The sequence below is a fragment of the Lepidochelys kempii genome, chromosome 2 (genome assembly GCF_965140265.1).
Source record: "Lepidochelys kempii isolate rLepKem1 chromosome 2, rLepKem1.hap2, whole genome shotgun sequence".
In the NCBI taxonomy this organism is placed as follows: Eukaryota; Metazoa; Chordata; order Testudines; family Cheloniidae; genus Lepidochelys; species Lepidochelys kempii.
The window spans coordinates 212,358,539-212,382,820 of NC_133257.1; the positions used below are offsets into that span (position 1 = coordinate 212,358,539).

A 24,282-nucleotide genomic window follows, 5' to 3' on the forward strand; every position below is an offset into this window, starting at 1 on the left:
ACAATTTCACTCTCTGTCTTTAGGATTAGAATGTATAGGATTGACCACAGTCTATAGAAACCAGTGGAAAGATTTCTCCTGATTTTAATTGGCTTTGGTTCAGGCCCTAAACGTACAAAATATCAGGAGATTCTACATGTAAGGCTTTTCACATCATCATTAATGCAGCCACCTTGTATGTGTGTCATATGTCGCATTACTGGACATCCTGTTAAATCTGTGCTTGCATGTGTGTGTAATGAGTTAACACTGGTAGAAACATTACCTTTCTAATTCATTGACTGTGTGTTTCAATTTGTATGCGCTCTTATTGAATTTCATTGATTTAAAAAAATGTAAACTAGAATTCTCACGGTTCCATAACTTGTAAATGAACACTGAGCCACTACACCTAAAAGCAGTGGGGTTATCTATTAAGCTAAAGGAGAATCTGATTTTATTTTTCAGTCTGGGGTAGTCCTACACTGGATTGTGCCTAAATTGTACACATGTTTCACAGACTCTGTTCCTTTTGAGGCCTTCCATCCAAATACTAGCCATGACCACCCATGACAGTTTTTAAAACCCAAATAAGATCAAGGTCATACTGACCAGCACAGACCTGATCTTTCAACCATCTAGTTGCTGCAAACTCAACTTCCTATGAGCCCCATCATTTATTCATTTCAATATGCACTTATACATCTGTAATATATATTTTAATATTACAGTTTTATAAACTCTGGCTCAATAAGGAAGTCATTTTGCTGCTGTGTGCTAAGCAGTGTTCTCTCTCAGTCTAAGATCCAATCTCATAAATGCCAAGGAACTGTCTCCTTCAGTCCTCGCTCAAGCAAACCTCCCATTGAAACCACACGCTCCTGAATCCCAGTTGGCAGATTTTAAATAAAGATAGTTTCATGTTATCTGAGCACACAAAATGACCAAGATATCTTTTTGAGTGGAAAACCCCCCGCAGTTGCATAATTCGAAAATACTGAACTGATTCTCTTTGAACTTTACACACACAGAGAGAGGAACCTCTCACCTTTGGGCTGAAATCAAGAGAACTTTCAAACTTCAAAAGGCTATTTCTGAAAACGTTAAGACCAGCTGAAAAGAAGGGTTTGGAATGGAAAGTCCTTCCCAGTTTTAACTTGTCTGCCTAGCAGCTCGCTTACAATACTTTCGCATGCTGTGAGAAGTACACATTCGATTTCTAGACTTCTTCTTGTGCTGGCAGTACCTGAAGGGACTTAGCTTAATTCTCTTTCTAGCAACTGATTTGTGGCTTATTAAAAATCAATCTGATGTCGATTGTTGGGTGGTTATAGCAGATCGGAGGGTATAAATTACAGATAATGCAACTGCTGGCTGACAATCCCCTGTGCAGTTAAGAAAACAGGGCATTTCACCCCAGTTGCAATAAGAAAATAACTGAGCTTGGCAGACGTCAGCAACCCCATAGTTAGGAGATTTTCTTTCTTTTCTTTTCTTGACCATGTTTAACATTTATTCTGCGAGCTATGGCCATTTGCTTGCCCTGAGTTTTTCATTAGGTAGAGAAGAGTGACTCCGAAGTCCATCCATCCACAAAGATCACTTTCTCCCCAGCCACTGTTTCCGTTTTCTTTGAGGTGGGAAAGAAAGAACGTTTCTTTAGGCTCCTCGCATGGATTTTCCTCTCACCGTGTCCTTTCGATTAACCAGTAACACGCAGACTAGACTCTCCCGCCCCATCCACCACCGCCACGCGCTACGAAGCGCGCTCGAAGTTCAGTGCTCCGGTGAAGGAAGGGTGCCACTTCTCTTACAACCACGCCCCGGGGATCAGCGATTCCGCAGGCAAGGCTGTTTTGATTGTATCCTTTTAGGCTAAAGCCTTTTACTCTTTGACTAGCTTACTGTGGACTCTCTGCCCCTCCCCACCACCTTCCTTCACCATTTTTTCCTGGCTAGATAATATTTAGGTTACATTTTGCCCTCCGATACCACGCATTTTGCAGTTTTACTGCCTGCATCATAGTGAAAGAAAGAAAGAAAGAAAGAAAGAAAGAAAGAAAGAAAGAAAGAAAGAAAGAAAGAAAGAAAGAAAGATGTTATTGTCATCCTAGCAAAGGTTACGCTTGCATTGCCAGCTGCCATCAAAGCAGAAGTACTAGATTACTTCTAATCTAGAAGTTGGGCAGATCTTCCTTTGGGAACAAATGATAAAATGGTGCCACCCAGGCAAGCCCTCATTCTAAGGGAGGGTGACAATGTCAAAGGGGAAAGGCCTATTGGTCACTGTAGAGTGACACACGCGCAAAGCCAATGGCATTATGACAACTAGCGCTTTGCACCTGCACCTTGCCAATGTGTGCGGGGCAGCTCTTGGAGCTGGGTGGCGCCTTTATCGCTTCTCAGTGAGTAACCCATCTGCTTTTCACACCCCATCGATAAAGGATCGAGCAATTTTTTGTTTAAATCAGTGGGGGAAATGCAACCAGGAGACCAACCTCATTGTTCGTAACTATAATAAAACAACAACGAAGTAGCCAGTTTGCACAGTTATTTCGAAACGCCAGCTAGAATAGTATCTAGTATGCATGCCAACGATGAAGATTCAAGCCATGCATAAAGAAATCAGGGCATGGGATTCCGATTTTTATCAATGAAAGCTTCCATCGCAAACGGCCTCAACACACCCAGGAGCAGATCCTCAGCTGGGGTCAATTGCCCCAGCTCCACTGAAGTCAAAGGGACTATGACAATTTACACCATTTGGGGATCTGCTGAGGCTCTCTGTGTTTCTTCATAGTAAACAGTCTGAGACGGGGGGGGGATAAAACTAAATTAAGTCATTAATAAAACAAGTCACCGTTGTCTTCAAAAGTGTGAGCTTTCCCCCTTTCTTGGGATTTTCCCCCATCCATCTTTCCTGTTTAGAACAGCCGTATTAATATTCTGGATTCCTTCAGTCTGTATATTTCATCTTTCTTTTCTTCTTCTAACCCAGTACGTGCGGGGAACAGAGCAATGTAAATTCGGGACTATAACTGTACTGTCCCGTGCTTTGGCTTTCGACAAGGTACCCAGACAGACACTCAAAAGGTTGAGAAGCGAGAGCTAACAAAGTGTTGTGTAAACCCTGCATTAAAGCCTTGCGCTCTCCAGATACCGTGATCTAAAATATTGACTGGCCGCATTGCAACTCCTCGCCTTCGAACTCAGGCTTTCTACGGTTTGCAGCTGAGATGTTGTGAAAAATGCACAGCACCTGCCCTTTTCTGGTAGGGAACTGGGAGGGGAGGACCAAGAGCGGTGTATGCAAACCTAAAAAACCAAATGTAAAACAGATTGGCGCTATGTTCCCCCTCCCCCCCCTCCAAAACACATCTGGGTGAGGGAAAACTTACTGCCTGATCACCAGTAATGAAATCTCAGCAGTGAGGAGTTATACAACACAGTCTCCTCACTTACTTCCCTCTGTATGCGAAGTGTTGGATTGTCAGTACTATGTCAAATATGTGGGGGGTAGGGGGTTTCCAAGTCAGAAGAAGAACTCCAGGATATGCGTGAAATGAGCTACTATCAGCATTTCTCCATATTTACATAGAAGAAGGCTTCCCCCTTGCAGATTACATCACCCCAATAGGACAGACCGCCCAAGAAACCCTTGGCTCCCCCGGAAATGCAGCCCATACAGCAGAGGTGATGGGAGCGAGCGGTGTGTGTACCAGCACCGCACACTGCGTCTTCTTGTTAATTTCTTCTCCCTCCCTTAGTTCTGCAAGCCGTTGCCCATCGCACGGGGAACTTGGGAGAGGGGCAGACTGCCCCAGCTGGGACAACCCGCCCTGTGCAGCCCGAACAATAAGGGCCGTGCTCCCAATTATTAACGGGGCTCAGGGCGCAGTGGCAAAGCCCTCCCCCCCCCCCAAGCGGTCGTGTAAACGGGAAGAGCCCGAGCGGGAGGGATGGACGAGGGAGGGGGGTAGATCTCTTGTGAATGGTTTGGAAACATAATTGGGGGAGGGGGGGAGCGGAAACGTCCCTATAAAGCTCAGCAAAGTCCCTCCTCTCCACGTCAGGCCGATGACACCGCCGCTGCCCCAAACTTTCCGCCAGCAGGAGCTATAAGAGCCTCCAAGTCTGCAACTTTCTCCCAATCCCAGACACCTCGAAGGGGCTCCAAGGAGGGATCGGGAGGGGTGGGTTGTGGTGGGTTTTTTTTTTCTCCTGGATCCTGATGCCATCCCCCCACCCCCCGAACTGAGGTCCTCCTCCCTCTCCTCCTCCTCCTCGCAGGCCCGCAAGCCGCGATCCAGGGGGAGCTGGCGGGTTAGGTGCCCCCCTCTTCTCCCTGCCCCCCTCCGGGCCCGCGTCGTGTGTCCCCCCCCAGAGATGATGCAGCAGGACGAATCGAGCTCTCCAGTCTCCCCGGCCGACGACAGCCTGAGCAACAGCGAAGAGGAGCCCGACCGGCAGCAGCAGCCCAGCGGCAAGCGAGGGGGGCGCAAGCGGAGATCCAGCCGGCGCAGCACAGGGGCGGCCGTCGGAGCCGGGGACGAGCCGTGCAGCCCGGCCCAAGGCAAGCGAGGCAAGAAGTCCGGCGCCGGGGGAGGCGGCGGTAGCAGCAGCGGCGGAGGCAGCCCCCAGTCCTACGAGGAGCTGCAGACCCAGCGGGTCATGGCCAACGTGCGGGAGCGCCAGCGCACCCAGTCCCTGAACGAAGCCTTCGCCGCCCTGCGGAAGATCATCCCCACCCTGCCCTCGGACAAGCTCAGCAAGATCCAGACCCTCAAGCTGGCGGCCAGGTACATCGACTTCCTCTACCAGGTCTTACAGAGCGACGAGCTGGACTCCAAGATGGCCAGCTGCAGCTATGTGGCCCACGAGCGGCTCAGCTACGCCTTCTCCGTGTGGAGGATGGAGGGCGCCTGGTCCATGTCCGCATCCCACTAGCAGGGAGGGGCCCCCACCCGCACCCCCAGGGAAGGAGACCTAGGTAAGGGAGGACGCGGCACGGGGGCGAGCCCATCCCTGCGCGCGTGGGGCTGGGAGGTGGGGGGGCGGGGGGGGGGCGGAGAGCGTGGGGGGATGGAGCCGTGGGGCAGAGCTGGGAAATATCAGGGCTTGGGCCTGCACCGAGGGAGCCCAACGCTAGTGAGCGGAGAGGGCTCCGCTTGCTGGGTGCCCAGCGGGAGACGTCTGGAAGGGGCCTGCTGTTCAGCCAGTGCCCAGCCAAGCGCCCCCCGGCCAGGCCCCTGGGAGAGGGCTCGAGCCGGGCACCAGAACCACTCGGTACATTTGCAAGGCGTGGGCGGGTGTAACATACAGACGGCTTCCCGTGCGGGGGGCGGGGAGGGGGGGGGGACGCGGTCGCTTCGGCCAACGTTGCATGAGCGAAGGTGGGGGTTCGGATGGTTTCCTGTCCTTGCTCTGTGTGTGTGTGTGAGAGAGAGAGAGAGATTATTCGTCCACCAAACCTTCATTGTAAATTCGCTTTTTAAACAGAGGAATCGGTGTCTCTGGTACACTTCCCAGTGTGCGTTTCCCAATTCCTTTCCCCCCTGCTATGGTCCCCCCTACCCCACCCCCACCGCCGGGTGCTTTAATTCCTCCTGATTGTTTTGCTGTGGTGGATCACGGGCAGTTGTGTCGCATGCAAAACAGCACAGCTCACTCGCTCTCTTTCCCCTTCTGCATACATTTTTTTTTTTAATAAAAAGAATCAGTAACAAACCTTTCCTCCCCCTCTCTGGGTTTTTGCAGATGACATTGTTTCCAAAGAAGGAGAAAATGGACAGTCTAGAGACTCTGAAGTTGGATACCATTTTTTTAAAAAATAAAAAAAAAATATGCCAAGGATTTTCTTGGAAATTAGAAGAGCTATATCCAAATTCAAAGCAGGGCGTGGGGAGCACTTAAAGAAAGAAAGAGGCAAGGGTGCTTGGACAGTGACCACCCAGATAGGCATCTGCACAATCCACACCTCTCTGCATTCTGATAGAAGTCTGAACAGTGGTTTGGGTTTTTTTTTAATTTTGACGAAGAATGTTGGAATTTAATTTTTTTTTTTGCATGCATGCATTCCCAAGAGGTCGGGCCTATGATCCATTGAGAAAAGGAAAATACATTATTGTGGACTTTCGCCGTTCTTGAATGGTCATAATGAAAAACAAAACAAACGTTAGAGACGAACACTTTTTAGGGGGAAAACAAACTGGGCTCAAACTGTTATACACAAACCTACCCGGTTCCTACTTTTTATTATTATTTTTTCCTCTGAGAAAAAAAATAAACATTTTATTTATTTATTGATGACCCATGTTAAAATGCAAATAGATCCGGTGTCTAAATGCATTCATATTTTTATGGTTGTTTTGTAAATATCATTGTATATTATTTTTCTGCAATAAATAAATATGATTGAAATTTTAAGAACCTTAAAGTTTGGTCTATATGAAAACGCTGGGCTGAAGCTGGAGATAAATACCTGCTTGTAGAGCTGTAAAGACACCCAAGAGAGAGGGGGCACTAATATAAACAAAGGGGGCGAAAAACGCAAATAAACTAGCTACTGGCAGACACCGGGAAGTTATTTATAGAGACAGCTTTATTATTCTACTTTAGTGCTCATTGGACTTTGGGGTCGGAAATTCTCTGTGTCTTTTTATTTTAATCAGAACTCCAAATAATGTTACAATAAGTGAAGAACGGAATTGTTTTAGCCACCGATCTAAAGTAATGGCATTCTTTTTCCAGACCATTTGCCTCCGACATGTAAGCCAGAAAGATGGCATATGCCCCCTGCCATCGCTCTGTGCACAGCAAATTGTATTGATTTAGCTAAAAAAGAGTCGAGGACAGAGAGCGCATCCGTTTTAAAGAGGCCCATAAACAGACAAGGCGAAGGCAAAGAGAGGCTGGAATAAGAAACCAAATGGATATTTGGGTTTTATGAAGAAGGTGTTGTTTTAATATTTGAATTGCAAGGCTTACAAGCCTTATTTTTGGTTGTAAAAAGGGGTGGGATACAATAACCTCACGCTGGTTTCCTTTTCTAACTATAAACAGGAGGGCTTCGCCATTTAGGAAGCATTTTTGTCTCTATTTTTCTCCGCTTTTATGGTTTAAAATCTAATGTAGGGTAAAACTGCAATTGTAAATATCTTCGGGCTTCAATGATCAAAGTAATTGTGGAAGGGGCAGCTATTTAAAATACTAAAAACAGCCAGTCTCTCTAGTATAGTCATCGGTACCATTGTATTTGTATTGTATTCCACAGATTAATATACACAGCTAGCTATAGCTGTTGTTTTTATTTAAAGCAAACCACAAAACTGACAAGCAATGCTTCGTTTATTTTATTTTGTAAATTACAGGTTGTGATCAATATGCTCATACTAACAGGAAAGTGGGCGGTCACTGCTTAGCTCCTAAATAAGACTCTAGATCAAATCGTAGTAACTCACAAAAGGCGTGTGGGTTGCAAACTATAAGTTCCTTTTGCTGAACAGATTCAGTCAATGTCTAGGGTAAATAAGATGGTGTGTTTACTCAAAACAAGTCATGTTTGCTTAGCCCAGGTTGAGTTTACTTTATTGCCTGACTGTTTTTGTTTCCATATCCACATATTACCATATATTGCTGACATAACAGTATTATGAATTTAATATCGTGCATATTTTAGACCAGCGCGCAATGTTTACAGTAGAAAGCCTGCAGCGTTTGTTTATATTAAAGGATTAGCGAGGACTTTGAAAATTGGATTTGGGTTGTGGTGGTCCCAGCACTAAGCATCGGACAGAAGGGTGAAATTTGTGTGTGTGTGCTAGAGAGGGATTCGCTATTTTTGGTGGTCCTACAAGTGGATTTCTGACTCTCTCCATCAAGGTCTGATCGCTTGATATTCAGATTTCTTGAAAAGCTCCAGCAATGATGAGAGCCCACCATCAAGGAGAAGGTAATGCTTATCTCTGCTACCTTTGCTTACGTAAAGAGATGGTGAAAAGAGGAATGTCTTGTACCTTTTGCTGGTTTTCTCTTAGAGAGGGGAAGGCTCACCAGAAAATGTGTTCAGTATCATGACAAATGCTAAAGAATAATTTGTCCTAAATTTGCAAAAGAGAGAAATAGGTAACTAACTGCTGGGTAATTTTGAAGGAAAGGGGAATTTACCGAACAGATTATTTTATTACTAAATATAAAAAAGCAGACCAGTGGATAATAACATGGGGGAGGAGGGGGGAAGAGCAAATTCTGCTCCCATTTTACTGGTGAAAAATCCAGACTAAATCAGCTGAGTTGGACGTCGTTTGTCCTGATTGACACCATCATAAGTGAATGCAGAATTTGGCCCAATCTACATCAACTCTTTCCAGCAACTTGCAATACGCTGAGGAGGGGCGGGGGATCAAGTCACTTCCAACATTTTTAATTACTGCATATACTATCCTTACTTGCCTTGTATCTTTCCTAGGAGGAAATTTAATCTGTATTTTGCAGTGATCACTATAAAAAGGTGGCAAATACCATATACCCAATATTTTTATTGTTCCCATTACAAAAGGGGTCTGTTTTATTTGTCTAGTATCAATCGTTATCTTTATTTAAAAAAAATAACAGGAGATGATCCTGATTTAAAACTACAAACGTGACCTTTCCCGTTTGGTACTTTGTTACTGTGTGGCCCCCTACACTTGAGTCAAGAGCTATTAACTCAGATTCAGCCTTACTGAAGAAAAACATGAATTCCTCTTCTGGGAATGTTAAGCACTGCTGCAATCAAAAACTGACTCTGTCTTTGAAAGTTATGATTTCTGATTGATTCTTTTTGCAAGGCACAAAGCTGGACAGTTTATTTCCAGAACAAAATGTAGCATAGATGAGGTTCCCGTGCAGAATGTTCCCATGTTTTGTTACCCTAGCTATGAACACACTAAACGTGTTCTGTTGGCAATCCATGGATAGTTGTGCAGGCTAACAAACCCAATGCCTGTTACAAGGAAAGCCAGGGAACAAGGGGCCGGATCCTGGAACTTTTACTCACGCCTGTAGGCTAATAGAGCGAGGAAAGGTTCCAGGATTCAGGCCCAGATGTATAGCTGGTATCTCTCTGCCCCACGCAACAACCTCACGGCTTTGCAATTTTGAGGTTCAGTTTATTCCATGGAGATTCTTAGGACGCTACCCTCGGCCTTGTGCAAGAGAGTGGAGCATTTTGCACATTCCACGGTTTGGCAAGCTCAGAACTAGCGATTTTCTCTAGTCCAGTATCAAATTCTTCTCAGGCATATGATTTCACTTGAAGTCCTGCCCAGGAATCCTTCAAAGTGAGCGTTTGTCCCGCTCTCATGATATCAGGCGGTTTTCCCTGCATCTGTAATTTTAAGAAAAACAAACAAACGTGTGGGGGAACAAATGTGACGGAAATCCAAACAAAATTCAGTAGAGAAAAGGGGTTCACTTGCGGTGTGGGTAAACAGCACTGCCCCTGCGTGTGGATAGGGAGGACCTGGCGGGTAAATACAGTGCCGATCCCTCCCACATGGGAACCGCAGTTAGCAACCGATGCTGCAGCTGCGACAAGCTCTCGTTAAAAGGAGACCAATAGATACAGGATAAAAGATTGTAAGAGATGGGGAAGGATCCTGGTCCCTTTGCCGTCAAAGAGCGTCTATGGGGAGCAGGATCGGTCCCTGAACCCTCAGAATGTATCGAAAGAGAACTGTAAGGAAACAGAGGCGGAAGCGACTTTGGGGCCATTCTTCAGAGTCCTGTGTGCCCTTGTTCACACGATCAGTCACTTCACCTGCATCCCTGCAAGCTGGGAGCAGACCCCTTGTGAAAAGCGGGCTTTGCCATAAATTAGTATCTTTTGGAAGTCGGGGGGAAATGATCCGAATCAACTGCCATGGGATGCATGTGGCTAAGAGCAAAGAAGGCGCACACATTTAGCTCGCGCCAGAACTTGTTTTATTTGCTGAACAACACACAATCTGCCCGCAGTAAACATTGCACAGGGTGCATTTTACATTAACTTCTGCACCAGTTTCTTTAGACTTCAGTCCGCTTAATGTTCTTAGCAAATCAAAGCACGTGTCCTTTGAAGAAGGTGTGTAATTGGAGTTTAAGGCATGTATGGAATTCCCAGATGTCTATAAAATAAGAAAGAGCATTTGGCAGGTCACTTGAAGGTGGAGCAGGTTAAAATCACTTGCACAAATTCCCCCCCTTGCCCTGTTTTTAAGAGTCTACCATTTAAAAGGGCCAAGTGATAAGAATTCTGGAAGACTTTGCACACGTTTAAAAAGTAGGAATAATAAAGAGCTACAAATAGTAACACACGTTTTAAAAACCCAAAAGAAATAGTAAAATAGTTTGGAACAGCCCAGTGGGAAAACTGCAGTGAGACCCTGCCCTGCCTGTGTCTAATGCCCTCCTTGCTAGGATTATACCGTTTTTATTTCCATCGCTTTGTCGTATATAGTAACCAACACGTCGGTAATGACTTTTATAATGTGATCTGAAACTTAAAGGAACTGAATCAGTTGAACTCGCGCTCTTTGAGAACACCTACAAGAGACTGGGGTTGAGTTTCATTCCCAAACCATCTCGTTGCAAAACAAGTCGAAAACATTATCATTAATAGCAGAATAAAAGTGTCTCGCTTTCGGATTTAGCCGATTAAGCTATCAACACCTGGCCTGCGGAGTGTTTCCTATAAGGAAGAGTGCAGGGAAGATATTAGCATACGCCAGAATTGCAGGGGTGTGTTTTGTTTCGAATTCCGTTATTTGGTCCAGAGCAGAAACCAACGCACAAGGATTGCACTGGGATGGTGTGAGATGTTACCTTTGGTAATCCAAGCAAAAGTTGGAATTTTGGGGGGTCAAAGCGGGGGGGGGAGCGAAAGTATTGGCACTTTAATATTTTAGGGCTAGGATTTATTTTATTTTATTTTTTTTATTTTATTTTATTTTTTGCATTGTGGGGGAAAGCAGCGCACAAAGCAGCCGTGGAGGAAAGGGGAGCTTCAGAGGTGGAGGGCTTTTGACATGTGAAAAGTTAAGCAGGTACCTGAAAGAGGTTTATTTTGACCAGATGTTGGAGCTTTTAGGAAAACGTCACGTGAAGGGAACAGATGTACAATCGCAAATGGAGCCACGCCTTCTAACTACACGGAAGGAAAATCGAACATAAATCAGTCTTGCCTTTTTCCCCCTTTATAAATGGGCTTTATTTAAACATTAATTTTTGTTTGTTTGCGGAATGGAGGACGCCCATGTGTGATCCAGGGGCCCTCTGTCTGAAGATTAGAAGTCTTTTAAACTCCACCTTCTCTCTCTGTTGTTGTTGGGGTTTGGGGTTTGGTTGTGTGTGTGTTATTTTCTCTCTCTCCGCCCCCCCCCCCAGCCCCTTTCAGAATCGTTTGATCCTGAGAAAAGTATCGGATCTCGGTTGGGAAAAAGCTGAGACTAATCAATTTTTGTTTCGAAGGTGGGTAGCGGCTGATAAGAAGAGTGGAGGAATGCCTCTCCGGACAGAGCCTAAATTTCAAACTCCAAGGAGGAGACTCCAGGCTGGAAGGGAAGACAGGCTGGTATGCTACTTCCAGGCTGCAGAGCTCTGCCCATTCTGTCGCGCGTTTAGCCTGGCTGCCACTGCCTGCGGTCTGCTTGCCAGGAGCAGATAAATATCTGGCGTGAGTGAACGGCAGGTCTGGGACAAAAGAAGTAACGCCACGACTATGCAGGAAATCAAAAGCTGCCCAGAGGTTGACACTTCAGCAGGGCACTATCTTTCTTTGCCACTTGAAAGAAGTTAAAGGACAAATGCACAAATCCTTCGTTCTAGGCAGAATTCTAACGTTAAAAAATCTAGGTATATTTTAGTGTAAAGGAGAAAGTCCTGTTAAACAGGCACTGTCCTGTAATTTCACAGGGCTTATTACATCTTATGGATGGGGGGAAACCGCAGTTTTTCAGTTGTTGTCGCTTTAAAAAGCTAACAACCTGCAAAGCCTAAACGAGGCGTCAATATCAATTCCAGTCCAGGAAAGGAATCATTCCCTAGATGTGTGTGTCTTCCATAGGTCTGGTACAGCCACGGCTTATTCTTTTGGCGAGTTGCAGAAAATGGCAACCAACTGTCCATACTCCTTATTTATTTCTGCACATATATTCATATACTCAGGCGAGTATCCAGAGCGAGTCTATCTTCTGTCTTCTGCATTTGGGGACAGACGCTCTGTATAATGTGGGTCTCTATTAAATAGTTCTTTGGTTGAACTGCGACATCGGGAGTCTACAGAGGTAGTCATAAATGCGCCCAGATTTACTGTGTCTTTTGAACGATAAAAAAAAAATGTAATTGATCACATTAGCTTTAGGGATGACAATTTAGGTATGTATAATACCAGATGAATAGTCTGCTTTGCTATGCACTGTTTATAGTCTATAGCATCAGTCTAAAAATCCCTCGGGATTCTTAATCTAGATTTATTGCCTTTGAGTCCCTCTCACATGATCTCGTAAAAAGTTTTAAGCGAACGCACATACAAGATTTTGAAAACAAAAGATTAACTCTGGGGTCTTTCTTCCTTGTTATCCACCTCATAATATAAATGATGCACTTCAATTATGCAGTGACGCGAAAGCCAACTTTCCTTACAATACATTATATACTTGACAAAAATATGGCCGAGAAGCTTTTTTTTCTTTTGCCTTTTAATTTAACAAAGAACTAAGATCTTTCTTCGTGCGTAGGTACCGTGCACTCTCCCTCTTTCTCTCTCGGACCCTGGAGCTATCAAACACGTTTAGTGACAGAGTGATGTGCTGTCTATAAAGGGGTTGTTGATGTAGGAGCTAAATTAGTGTTAATTTCAAACAGGCGGCTAATTCTTCCATGGAACCTCAGCACTTTCAAAATGTGTTGATGTGCTTCAAATTTAATTTCTGTCGATGGAAAATATATCCTTTTCCCACGTGGATAGTTACATGGTTAATTATTTAATTTTGCGGTTGTGTTGGCTCTTTCTTTCTTTCTTTCTTTCTTTCTTTCTTTCTTTCTTTCTTTCTTTCTTTCTTTCTTTCTTTCTTTCTTTCTTTCTTTCTTTCTTTCTTTCTTTCTGTTTTCATGCATCTTGGAGCACCTTTCAACTTTAATTTTTTTACACCAATATAAACCAGATCCAAAACAGAGACTTTCCCCACCCACTTCAGATCTAAACTTAAAACATATATCATAGATCAGTTTTCATCCAACGAATTTAGGCATAGTGCTCGACCTGTACTTTCAAAGAGAATCGAAGCTGGAGTCTGCAATATTTAATCCAGTCAGCTATTAAATGTCCTCCGGCTTGAACCAAGAATTTAAACAGGAATCTGTATCGGGCATAATGACAGTAAAAGCTGGGGGAGGGGGAGGTTGGATTAGGGGGAGCCACAAAAATAAGACAACTTTTGTGCCTTTGATTTGGAAAATCCCTGATTTTAGGAGACCTGTCAGAGTAATAAAGAGAAAACATGAAAGAAAATCCTTTGTTCAAGGATATGGTTTTAATGAAAATTGTCCTATTAATACCTGACAATGCCTGCTTCGGCAACTCCACTTTCTTCCCAGCCCCCAAATTATGATAAAATACGTATTTGGTTTGCCCTCTTCCTCTCTATAAATATTCCGCTCCTTGGAATGCGTGTAACGGTGCGTTTCTCTGATCATTCCCTCATTTCGTTCCCATCAGAAATCCTCCTCTGAGGCCTCGTGTTCCCTCTTCATTACTAGACTCATTTTTCATTTCCAAGGGGCTGCACCTTGAGCTCATCTTGGCGCAGTGTGGGAGTTAGCTCTGTGGCTGAAAGGGGCACTTTAGACCGAGAGGGCATTTTTTCAAACCTGGCAATCAATGTCTAGAGTTACTCTGAAAGATGATTTTAAGAATATGGGGCATTAATAAAATCTAATCAGGCTTCAATGGGAGGGGAATTAAAGGGGGACGTGGGAAAGAGGGTTAGGTTTGGTTTTTATGAAGAATATGTCTGCTCCTGCGGTTAAGACAATTAAAACTCTTTTCTGATCAAAGGGCTGCATAAATCACCAGAAGAAATGGATTGGAAAGAGGCATTTTGTCTGTGTGATTAGGACCCGGGATCAGGCTTTCGTCTGCGCCTTTTGGATACTGCCTTTAACTTACACTGCCCTCAGTGCTTCTCATTTCGAGAGTGGATTTATGGCACTGGTTTTTGTTGTGTTTGTTTGTTTAAAAAACAGCAGCAAGAATGGGAAACCTTCCTGATCACTAGTGATAATAAGACCCTGTGCACAAGGAAGTTTTGTGGGAAAGAAAGAAAGAAAGAAAGAAAGAAAGAAAGAAAGAAAGAAAGAAAGAAAGAAAGAAAGAAAGAAAGAAAGAAAGAAAGAAAGAAAACCTAAAACTGGCACTGTTGGCTTTTGGATAGAAGATAACAATACTGATAGCCAAGGAAGAAAATACGCAGAAACCTAATTCCCTGGTCCCTTAGAATTAATACCTGCGCCCTGAAATATCTGATATAATTCTTTCTCAGGAGAATAGGGCCATGTATTTGGATTACATTGAACATGTGTAAACCCCTGTGCTGAAGCAGCTTTGTCAGCTTTGTTGACCGCCCCCGCGCCGCCTCCCAACGCACACAACATAGAATAATTTTCTTTTGCCCCATGGAGGGCTTGTTCTGCCCCAGGGCTTTTTGATTCTCCTGGAGGGGTGGAAATCTAAGGCATCTTTAAAACGTGGCTCCTCTGACCGTCAGGGTGGTCTCCTCGCCCAGCTTGTATCTGAGCATAGGGTGGGAGGTGGGCCGAGGGCGAAGCGTATACCTCTGCTGAGTAAACGCGCAGCACCTTCTTACCACCAAGGTCCCTGCAAGGCGAAGGCAAGTTCGCTGCAAGGTCTGTTCTGGGCGTTCGCCGGCTCGTGGCGTTTCCTAGCTGTGGGGTTCTGCGGCTGTAGGTTTCAGGGGGGTAGCCCTATTAGTCTGTATCAACCTCCCTCCCCCATCTTTACTCAATGCACCCTCTCGATAAGTCGGCCTTTGCATATAATAGGTGTTTATGGCTGGAGGGGATGCTCTTTGATCTAGGCATTTGGAGGTGAACCTCTTAGGGGTCTCAAGGCGTTTGTCTGACTTGAATGCTTCTCAGGGTGATTTATGGCTAAAGGCTCCTTCCTGACACCTCCAGATGCCAAACCTCTTACCTTGCAGGAATCGGGGGCGGGTGTGTGTGCGTGTGTTTGTGTGAAAACCTGTTTCCAATAGCCAGGGCGAGTGATGGCTGCTCCTTCAGTAGCTGGGCTGGGTTAACAGGAGGGGCACCAGCTCTGCAACAGATCACTAGCAAGAGTGGTCCGAATAGTGTCTTCCAAACATGCACGTGCTTGGTTGGTGTCTCTTCGGTTAACACCCGCGGAACTGAACCTGTCCTCATGGAGCCATGAAAGACGACGGCCCCTTCACGCATAGGGTGACTTTCCTTAACACTGTTCTGGGCAGTTCATAGCCCTCTCTGGGGCCTGGTTGTGCATTTATGAGTTGTCTACTTTAAAGAATTCGAACCCCATGATCACATTACCACAGGAGTTCCCAAGCCAGGCAAACCCAGGCGTTCTCTGCCCAGCAATCCCTGAGGCAATCTAGTCAGTGCCAACCTGGGCAAAGGAACTGCAGGGGACCCACATGCATTCAGAAGGCACCAGGCAACATGAGGCATGTAGGAATGCTAGTACTGCACTGGAATCCCAGGAGAAATCGATTGTGGTTGAATTACTGATGACCCACTAGTTTAATAGGTTTGTCCAATTGCAGAGAAATGGGTTAGATGAACATCCACAGTAAAACACTGTAGCAGTCCTGCTCTAATGCACTTCACAAAGACAATGAGCAGCAGCTGCATTCCTTGTTCAGCCCAAATTCCCATTGATATCAATGGGAGTGAAGCAAGGGAAAAAAACTCACTAAGAGTAAAGGACATCAGAATCTGGCTCAATATTTGGAAGCTGCATCGGATTTCTTGTAGCGGTGAAAAGGTGGGAGAAGACAGTTGCCACCCACTCCTTGACTTCTCTCAAAGAAGAAGAAATTCTTCCGTCTGAAATGTTATGCATACTACCAACACTGAATAGATCAGAGACAACAAGGAGCCCTGAGTATTGAGAAGAATAGTCCAGGAGGACAGTAATAGCAATATACAGACACTGACAGTTAGGATTTGTAATAAGAAAAGGAGGACTTGTGTGGCACCTTAGAGACTAACCAATTTATTTGAGCATAAGCTTTCGTGAGCTACAGCTCACTTCATCGGAAGCTTATGCTCAAATAAATTGGTTAGTCTCTAAGGTGCCACAAGTACTCCTTTTCTTTTTGCGAATACAGATTAACACGGCTGCTACTCTGAAACCTGTCAGTATTTGTAATGGAAATTCTGGGGCCTGAGCCTTCCCCCATTGAAGTCAATGGAGATTTTGCTAATGGGATTAAATAAAAAGGTTACCAGACGATCTAACGTCTCACGCTGGTATCATCAAATTATTACAAAGCTTAATGCTATAAAAGATAGCTGTCCAGGCACCTAGATAGATACAACTACATTTGATTATAGCGTTCCGAACCTATATTACAAGCCTGTGTAATGTAGCCCATGTCAGTTTACCTGCTATTAGTTTATCTGCAAATTCACAGATAAAGTTTTACTGGGTAGAAGGTAGAGAACAGGTTAGTTGGGAGAGGGGGACAAACAGTCTATATAGATTTAATTTTCTCTCAGTATGCAGATGGACCTGTTTTTTCACCTGGAGGATGATTGCGGGACTGAGTCAGCTTTTACTGGCTTGCGGCTAACAGCTCCTTAGTGTAAAAACCTTAATCACAGGACAAAAGCCAAGTAAATGTAACTAAAAATGGTGTCTGGCCTTAAAGAAAAAGGCTGCTTCTCCCCACCCCCATTCCCATGTTTGCCAACCAGATCAAATGGCTTGGATCACTTTTGTCCTGCTGCATGTATATTTTCAAGAAAATTAAAAGAAACTCCCCTAAACTTCAAACCTATCAAATGTTTAGCAGCTGAAGGATATTCATCTTTAGGAGGTAGGCCAAAATGTCAATAACAATTTAATTATTTCTGAAACATATGGGAGCACTTACAAGACCAAACCCGTGATAGTAAGTATTGATACTGGGAGGAAACTCAACAATATACTCTCATATTTGCTGGTCAAGACCCTGTCCCCCCAAAAGGCAACACAAGCCACTGAAATTGTAATTAATCCTGACAGGGCCTCTAAAGCTGGTACTAAAGATAGATCAGTGACCATGGAGGTTACCTGCATACTGCTTAATGATAGATTGATGCTGAACATCTATGTGCAGAGAACAACATGTGTTTAGCATTTATTAGTATAGTCAATAGGAAAAGAATATTTGCATGGGTGAGATTCTTGCCGTCTGAAATGAGTTATCTCCTTTGTGTATGTGGGCCTAGGAAGAAAGTGAAACCAGGAGACAATCATTTCATAGTGGAATAAAAAGCAAGGCCCAAATTTTAAAGTTAGAAATAGTTTCAACATAATGATTTTTCAAAGGTATTGTCAAGCAGGGGATTGTTTTCCAAGGGCTGGATCTGACGGCTGTTGGAGTCTTCCACTGACTTCTGTGGGTGTTGGATCAGGCCCCTGGAGAGTGACATGGCATAGCTAAGACAAGGCATTGAATAAAGGAAAGAGTTGTGTAAAGTTCTTCTGGCTTAATGTAGGAGGTTGAGATAAAATAGTTTGAGAAGGCCTTCTCAACATTTTCATCCGTGAATTCTTATATGGCTCCTGGGCCTGCCATATTCTTCAGAGCCATTCCACTTCTAAAGAGTCACTCTTTCAAATTTAAGATTGCAATCAGATTATACATGCCAGAATTAGCAGGAATAACACTACATACACATCACTGCTGTCACTGTTTTAACTCCTGTATTTTAATAGACTGCAAGTAAAGCGGGAAATAGTAATATCACAACTGTTACAACATATACATTTGCACCAACACAACCCTTTCCCCCTTTCATCATGTGGTGGAGACATCTATGTGTTAAATTGCAAAGCTGTGTGACAAATTGTTTTTAATCATGTTTCTTTGATTGTCTCACCTTCACTCTGCCCAGTAATCTGTCTACACTGGGGCTGTTTTCAATATTCCAGATATCAGCTTCAAATAGGCATCATTACAAGCAAAAGAAAAACAAAACACTGCCAGACAAATTTGCCTTTCCCTCACTGTCCCCCTCCAATCCCACAAAGATGACATCTAAAACCAATCCAAAACAATGGAATGAGGTACAGTTCAGGAAATAATTAGGCCTGGAGCAATGGCAGGTTTATAGTCTGATATCACTGAAAAACACAGTTTTCCAGCTTTCCAATAGAATACGGCACTTGCTTCTAACCTGGCAGGTCCTGAAATAGTGGACAAATTGTGACATTATGTATGAAAAAAGTTATTTTATTTAGTGTGTCGAGGTTTCTAACATTTATTAGCTATCACCTTTCTCTTCCTTGGAGACCTGTACAGTTGGATTCATGGTAATTAAGGCAGCCTGGCTTCACAGGAGCTGCCTTAATTGCCAGGAATATGAAAAATAGACCCCTCCCCCCCAAATGTTGAAAACACTCTAAAATATCATTTTTATTCCAAACATGTGGAATTAAGGATACATGATGGTCTGGTATGATATAAAGGTTTTATTGATGCCCATTGTGAAGCCCTGCACCAGTCATGCATAGATTCGTCATGCCTGAGTAATGCAGCCATCCCAAATTCATGCCAATAGAATCTTTATACTGTACCATGGCATCATGTATTGTATGGACAAAGAGAAAGGCTAATCTGGTACTTAAGGGAGAGAGTTAGGAATCGTGGGATATGTTTTCCCCCCTCTAGTTCTGCCATAGATTTCCTGCATAACACAAGCAAGTTATTGGGGGCAATACTGATTAATTAGTACTGATTAATCTCAAAGAATGATGCAAGGCTTAATTCATTAATATTTGCAAAGTGCTTTGAGGTCCTCAGCCGGAAGATGCTGTCAGTGCAAGGTATTATTTTACTATTCTCTGTCTCAATATATATTACACCAGTGGGAACATAATCTATAGGTTTTATAACCTATGGGTTATGTACCCATGTGTAGATATTTAGCTAATTTAAAGCAGTCAGCTATTATGAAGATTCACAACAGAAGATGACTATGCCATTCTGAGTACTTCCCTTTATGCCCCCCTATATTATATAGCATGCTTGTGTTACATTAAATATTTTTATTTTCTTCCTAAACTCCTGGTTTGTTTAATTCTTTCTCCTTTCCTAAACTGAAATGAAATCTAGTTCAAGCTGAACCAAACAGCCTGTGTTGATGTTACCTTTATCTGTATTTGCTGTAAGCAAAATATAACATAAGGTACGAGAGGGCAGTAGGGGGGTGTTTCTCTGGTTATTTTATGTAGCCAGTCATGCAGCATGCTATACTTACTGGACCCTGCAGTGACCCCTTTACTCACATTGAGTAGCACCTCACTCCATAAATAGGCCTACTGAAGCCAATTGAGCTATTCATGGAGTCAGGTATGAGGACTGTCTTTTGGTTCTGTATTTGTACAGCATACGGCGTGATGGGGGCCTGATCCATTACTAAGGCTACTACTTGCTACAGTAATGCAACTAAATAAACAAATAATAATTCCACATGGGCAGAGGTCTTGGAATCTGGCCCTTAGAATTTCTTGCTTCTATTTTTTAGAAAAAGAATTAAGATCCACAAGAAATGGCAAAAATTCGCATTTATTGAGGGCTTTTGGCAAGTCAGAATAGGTTTCCAATGCAAGAGGGAAAAAATAGATTCACAAAGTAGAATGTGACTGGTGGAGTGATTTTTGTGCATCACCTTGCCAGTAATAACATGTCTTCCAGTCATAGTAATGATCTTGTAGCATAAAGTGAATAATTCTTGCAAACAGAGGGGTGGCAGGGGGAACGATGACCTTTTTACATTCTTTCCAACAGAAGTAAAAGAATAATTATGGGAGTTCAGCTTCAGCTAGGAATATTGGAACAAGCTCACATGTCATTATTTTAAAATGAACTGTTAATATTTCTAATTAACTTATTCATTTCTCCTGGGAAAACATTGCTAATTCAAGGAAGTGGTGTTTGTATAACTTGTTTAGGCTGGACATCACACAGGCTCATGGCCTAAAGTGAATTTTGCTTTGCAGATGTAGATGGCCCAGAGCCTCAAAGGCATGTAGGCACTCTTTGTTTGTGTGTCTTAGCAATTGTAGTCCCTCCTCTTCCCTTGAGACCATGAAGTTAGGCAGACTCTTCTGACCTGCAGTATTACTTCATTGTCATACACTGTAAGGAAATATGAAAAAACAATGAATGTGACCATCCTCTTCATGCCCATATCTTCCTACTCCTTCACTCATTCCTGGATGGAGTGAGGAAGCTGAATGTTGCTCTTGAACCCAGTCCACCAGACAGTTCAGCCAGCCCACTGTTCTGTGGTTTCCCAGATTGCTTCCTGGACATATTTTGGATTAAAAGCTAGGCTATGATCTTGCCTCTGGATCACTGTGGGTGGACTCTGATGCCTAGTGGAGCTCCTTGAAGTCAATGATTCGATGATATACGCTTTATAAACAGGAAGCTTCTCTTTCTGGTCACAAATTAACAGTGAATGTTTCTAATTGCTCAGCAAATCTATGATGTGAATAATAAAAGGAGCTTTTCAAAATGGCCATGAGAACAAGCCCAGTGTAAACACCTTGATGCAGATTTAGCTGTGCTACTTTTCCCCGCTGTTTTTGCTTCCTGAAAACAGTCTTGTGAACAAACACTCCTTCTCCCAAATGTTTGCAAATAAGCAAAGATATTGCAGGCACCAACAAAGTGAATTATTGGGCTTTATGCACAATGGGTGAAATTCACCTAGGGTGTGGATGGCCCAAACAATATTCTCTGTACCACTAAAGCCCCATTTTCAGCATATGTGGACAGTCTGCTGACAGTGATTGCAGCAGGGATATCTGCCCACCCTCTATGCATCATGGAAAGAGAATGCATTAGTTCCGCATAGGCTGACAGACCAGTCGTAGGTGGGGGCAGGTAGGAAGAGGAGCTATTGATCCACATTTATACAGGTCCAGTAACTTGTTCAGTTGGCATACAGGGGCTGAGGTCATTATTTTAGCCCAGCGGTTGAAACAGCACGCTGCAGAAGGCTGGTCCTTGGTTGGGGAGATAGATTTCACCTCTTCAACTCCCCGGGCTTCACCCACATAGAGTTTGGCTCTCTGCAGGTGGAGTAGGTTTCACCCAATAATATCAATTAGCTCTTTGAAAACTCCATTCACTCAGCTCTAGTAAATTGCAATATCAATTATCAATCTTGTTCTGTTTCCCTTCCATGGGACTGACAAAATACGGATATTTAATTAGCGGTAGAACCAAACAGCAATAGGAGCCTTCTCAGTTCTGTCTTTTCTTCACCACTTGACAGTAATAGGATTTATCCTCACTAGTCAGGATACATTTGTTATTCAGCAGCTCGTTTTTATCTTGTGTATGTATGGGAGGAGGGCAGTGTCTCCGATTGTTTGCATGTATGTGCAGCAGGAGACAAAAAGCTTTTGCACCGACAGGCAGAGATGATGTATTTGGTAAAGTTTATTTGCAGCTATGCTTCATAAAGGTATCAGCCATCAGCTCCACACTGAACTTTCCTTTCCTATGTGTAACATCAAAGTCGAGGTTTAAAGCACTATAACCTTTTCTTGAGAAGCGCACTCTCGAGTATTTCTGTTTCTTGTTTTGCTTTGTGGTCACTAACCACAGGAGAAATTTGTCTTTTTTACATATGCTGGAAATAATTTACTGCCCTTAGAAATATTAAACCACAAAAAAAAAAAACACCTACATTAAAGTAACGTTAAGGGTCTGCCTAAAACCCACAAAAAGCCAGGAAATTGAGAGTTAAAGCTGAAATGCTGCTCGGATACTCCAGCCTTAATTTACCTCATCATGCCTAGGTACAGCTGGTGTCTCAAGCCAGTGAGTGACTGTTGTCGTGTAGCATACCCTGTATCTTCTGCAACACCTAAACACGACAGGATAAGTTAAATAAATATTTACTCTTCATAACCCACGTATATTCTGGAGTAAGAATGTGAAGCACGCACTCCCTGCAGCCACTGTTAATTCCATTACGAGCAGCACTAGCATCCTTAGCCTGCAACCTGGTTTTGGCCAGCAGATCTGCCCATTTGCAGGTACACAGGCTTCCATTCCAAATCCTACCTCTGCAAGATGCTCAGAGATTTGCAGCTCATGCCCAGAGAGCTTTGCTTCGTTGCACCCAGGGAGTCAGCAATCCCCCTACATGATCTGCCCATGCCCTGTTCTGTCCTGTGCTGCTTTCACTGCATTTTGGATGTTCTACAACCCTTCCATGCCTGAGAAAATTCTCACACAAGGGTCTTACTGACAGGACAGTTATTGATAAAGGGGAAGGACGGATCCCTCTGTGGCTTGTCACCTGCTTTGCTTTTCCAGGACAGCTGCATTTCCTACACCCTAATCTACATCATTGGCCCATCAAAATGACAACAAATGGCTGGATTCTGGTTGATTGTAAGAAGTGGCATGGAACTGCTCTGCCCTGGGGGCAGCTTTGGGAAGGAAAGCTAGACTGGTGCTCATCTTACTTAGCTGAGTAGCCCCTCCCTTGCTTGTCCTATTGGGTTCTTGGTCCTCAGCTCCTGCTGTCTGGATACACTGCCATATGAGCCAGTAGGTAGGGACCGGATGGAGAGATCCCGTGGGTGGGTGGAGCCTTGCTTTTTGTTCTCCCCCCAACTCACTGGCCAGAGTAGCTGGGGAGGAAGAAAGCGGGGACTAAGTTGCACCCTTTCAAGGTGCAAAGGGAAGAATTGTGCCAGAGGGGAGTGTCTCTGAGAACTACAATCTCTTGGTCTGCTTCTGGGGTCATGCAGCTTACATACCAACCCTTGTTCAGGGCCATGCCTGAAAGCACCAGATCGTCCAGAACATTTAGAGTGCAATTCAGAGTGGCCTGCTACAGGGGTTCTCAACATGGGGTCATGAACAGGGCTCACAAGTTACTCACCTTCCCTTTCCCATGTTGCTAAATGGGAAAGAAATCCTGGGTAGACTGGCTAGGTAGAAAGGTGGTTTGAAGGGGTTCTGTTATGAAAAAGATTGAACCCCACTAGTCTTTTACACAGGTTTCATCCTCTCAAACAGGGTTATCCAAAAGGCACCTGTATGCTCCGAATCCTGCTTCCAGTGAGGTCAATGGCAAAATTCCCTTCGGTGGGAGCAGGCTTGGGCCAGCTCAGTAGAATTTTATAATGCCCTAGTGCTAATGAAATGTTCCCGAAATGAGTGGAGCGGGAGGGCTGGTAAGGTATGTAATCAATACTGAATATTTAAAATTACAGCATGTTCTACCCCCAGATGCATTATCTTCTATAATACATTAGGCCACTGATAATGTTACCTCTGCTCCTCCTCAGTGTGGAAAGTTGATCTCTGCTACAGAGAAGCCACCAAGCTGTTGAATCTCTGGGGTCTAACTTGTGCTGTACACAGATAAAAGGCCTTATGAACATATCAGGATTTTAACTCCTCCCACTAGCAGTATCCTGTGAGGGGTTTTTTTTTTTTAAAGCTTTTGAGAGGCAAAAATCCTAAATACCTCGCATGGAAATGATAAACTGCCTGTTGTGCCTTTACGTTGACCGAGTTCTCCTGCAGAGTATCATGTTTAAATAAATTGCCATTGAGTGCAGCAAGCAACACAATCATGCACGTTCAGCTGGAGTCTTTTGATCATATTCTGCAATGCAATCAAGACTCACATGAGGATTCAAGTACACACCGGCCTCATTCTATGCTAAATAGGTGATAGGGAAAAAGGAGTATTAATTGTGGATTATGACTAATTGGCCGATGCATTACATCTGTACCCATAGAACCTTAAACTAGTTACATACAGTGCTGTATAATTGCAAAGGGATCATATTCACAGCGCTGTACTACAAATGTATGGTCATTCACCGCTGAAAGATTATTAACATAGATTTTTGTTCTGTCTCAGCTAAAAAAAGGACTTGGGGGCTTTTAATCCACAAGGCACATTAGGGTCACCAACTGGGAATTGCTAACTGATGGATTAATTGAGGAAACTTATGGATGCTGTTGAACTTCAGCC

General features: G+C 43.8%; 1 protein-coding gene across 2 annotated transcripts; it reads left to right on the plus strand.

Annotated features, from left to right (window-relative positions):
* The first annotated feature begins 4,151 nt into the window (after positions 1–4,151).
* TWIST1 (twist family bHLH transcription factor 1) lies at positions 4,152–11,518 on the plus strand. Of its 2 annotated transcripts, none has more exons than XM_073329547.1 (2): positions 4,152–4,969; positions 11,467–11,518. In XM_073329547.1, the coding sequence occupies exon 1, from the start codon at positions 4,366–4,368 to the stop codon at positions 4,924–4,926; it is 561 nt and encodes a 186-aa protein (XP_073185648.1). In that variant the 5' UTR covers positions 4,152–4,365; the 3' UTR covers positions 4,927–4,969; positions 11,467–11,518. The 2 variants fall into 2 exon arrangements, with proteins under 2 accessions (XP_073185648.1, XP_073185647.1); XM_073329546.1 differs by lacking the exon at positions 11,467–11,518 and adding an exon at positions 5,737–6,312.
* The last annotated feature ends 12,764 nt before the right edge of the window (positions 11,519–24,282 follow it).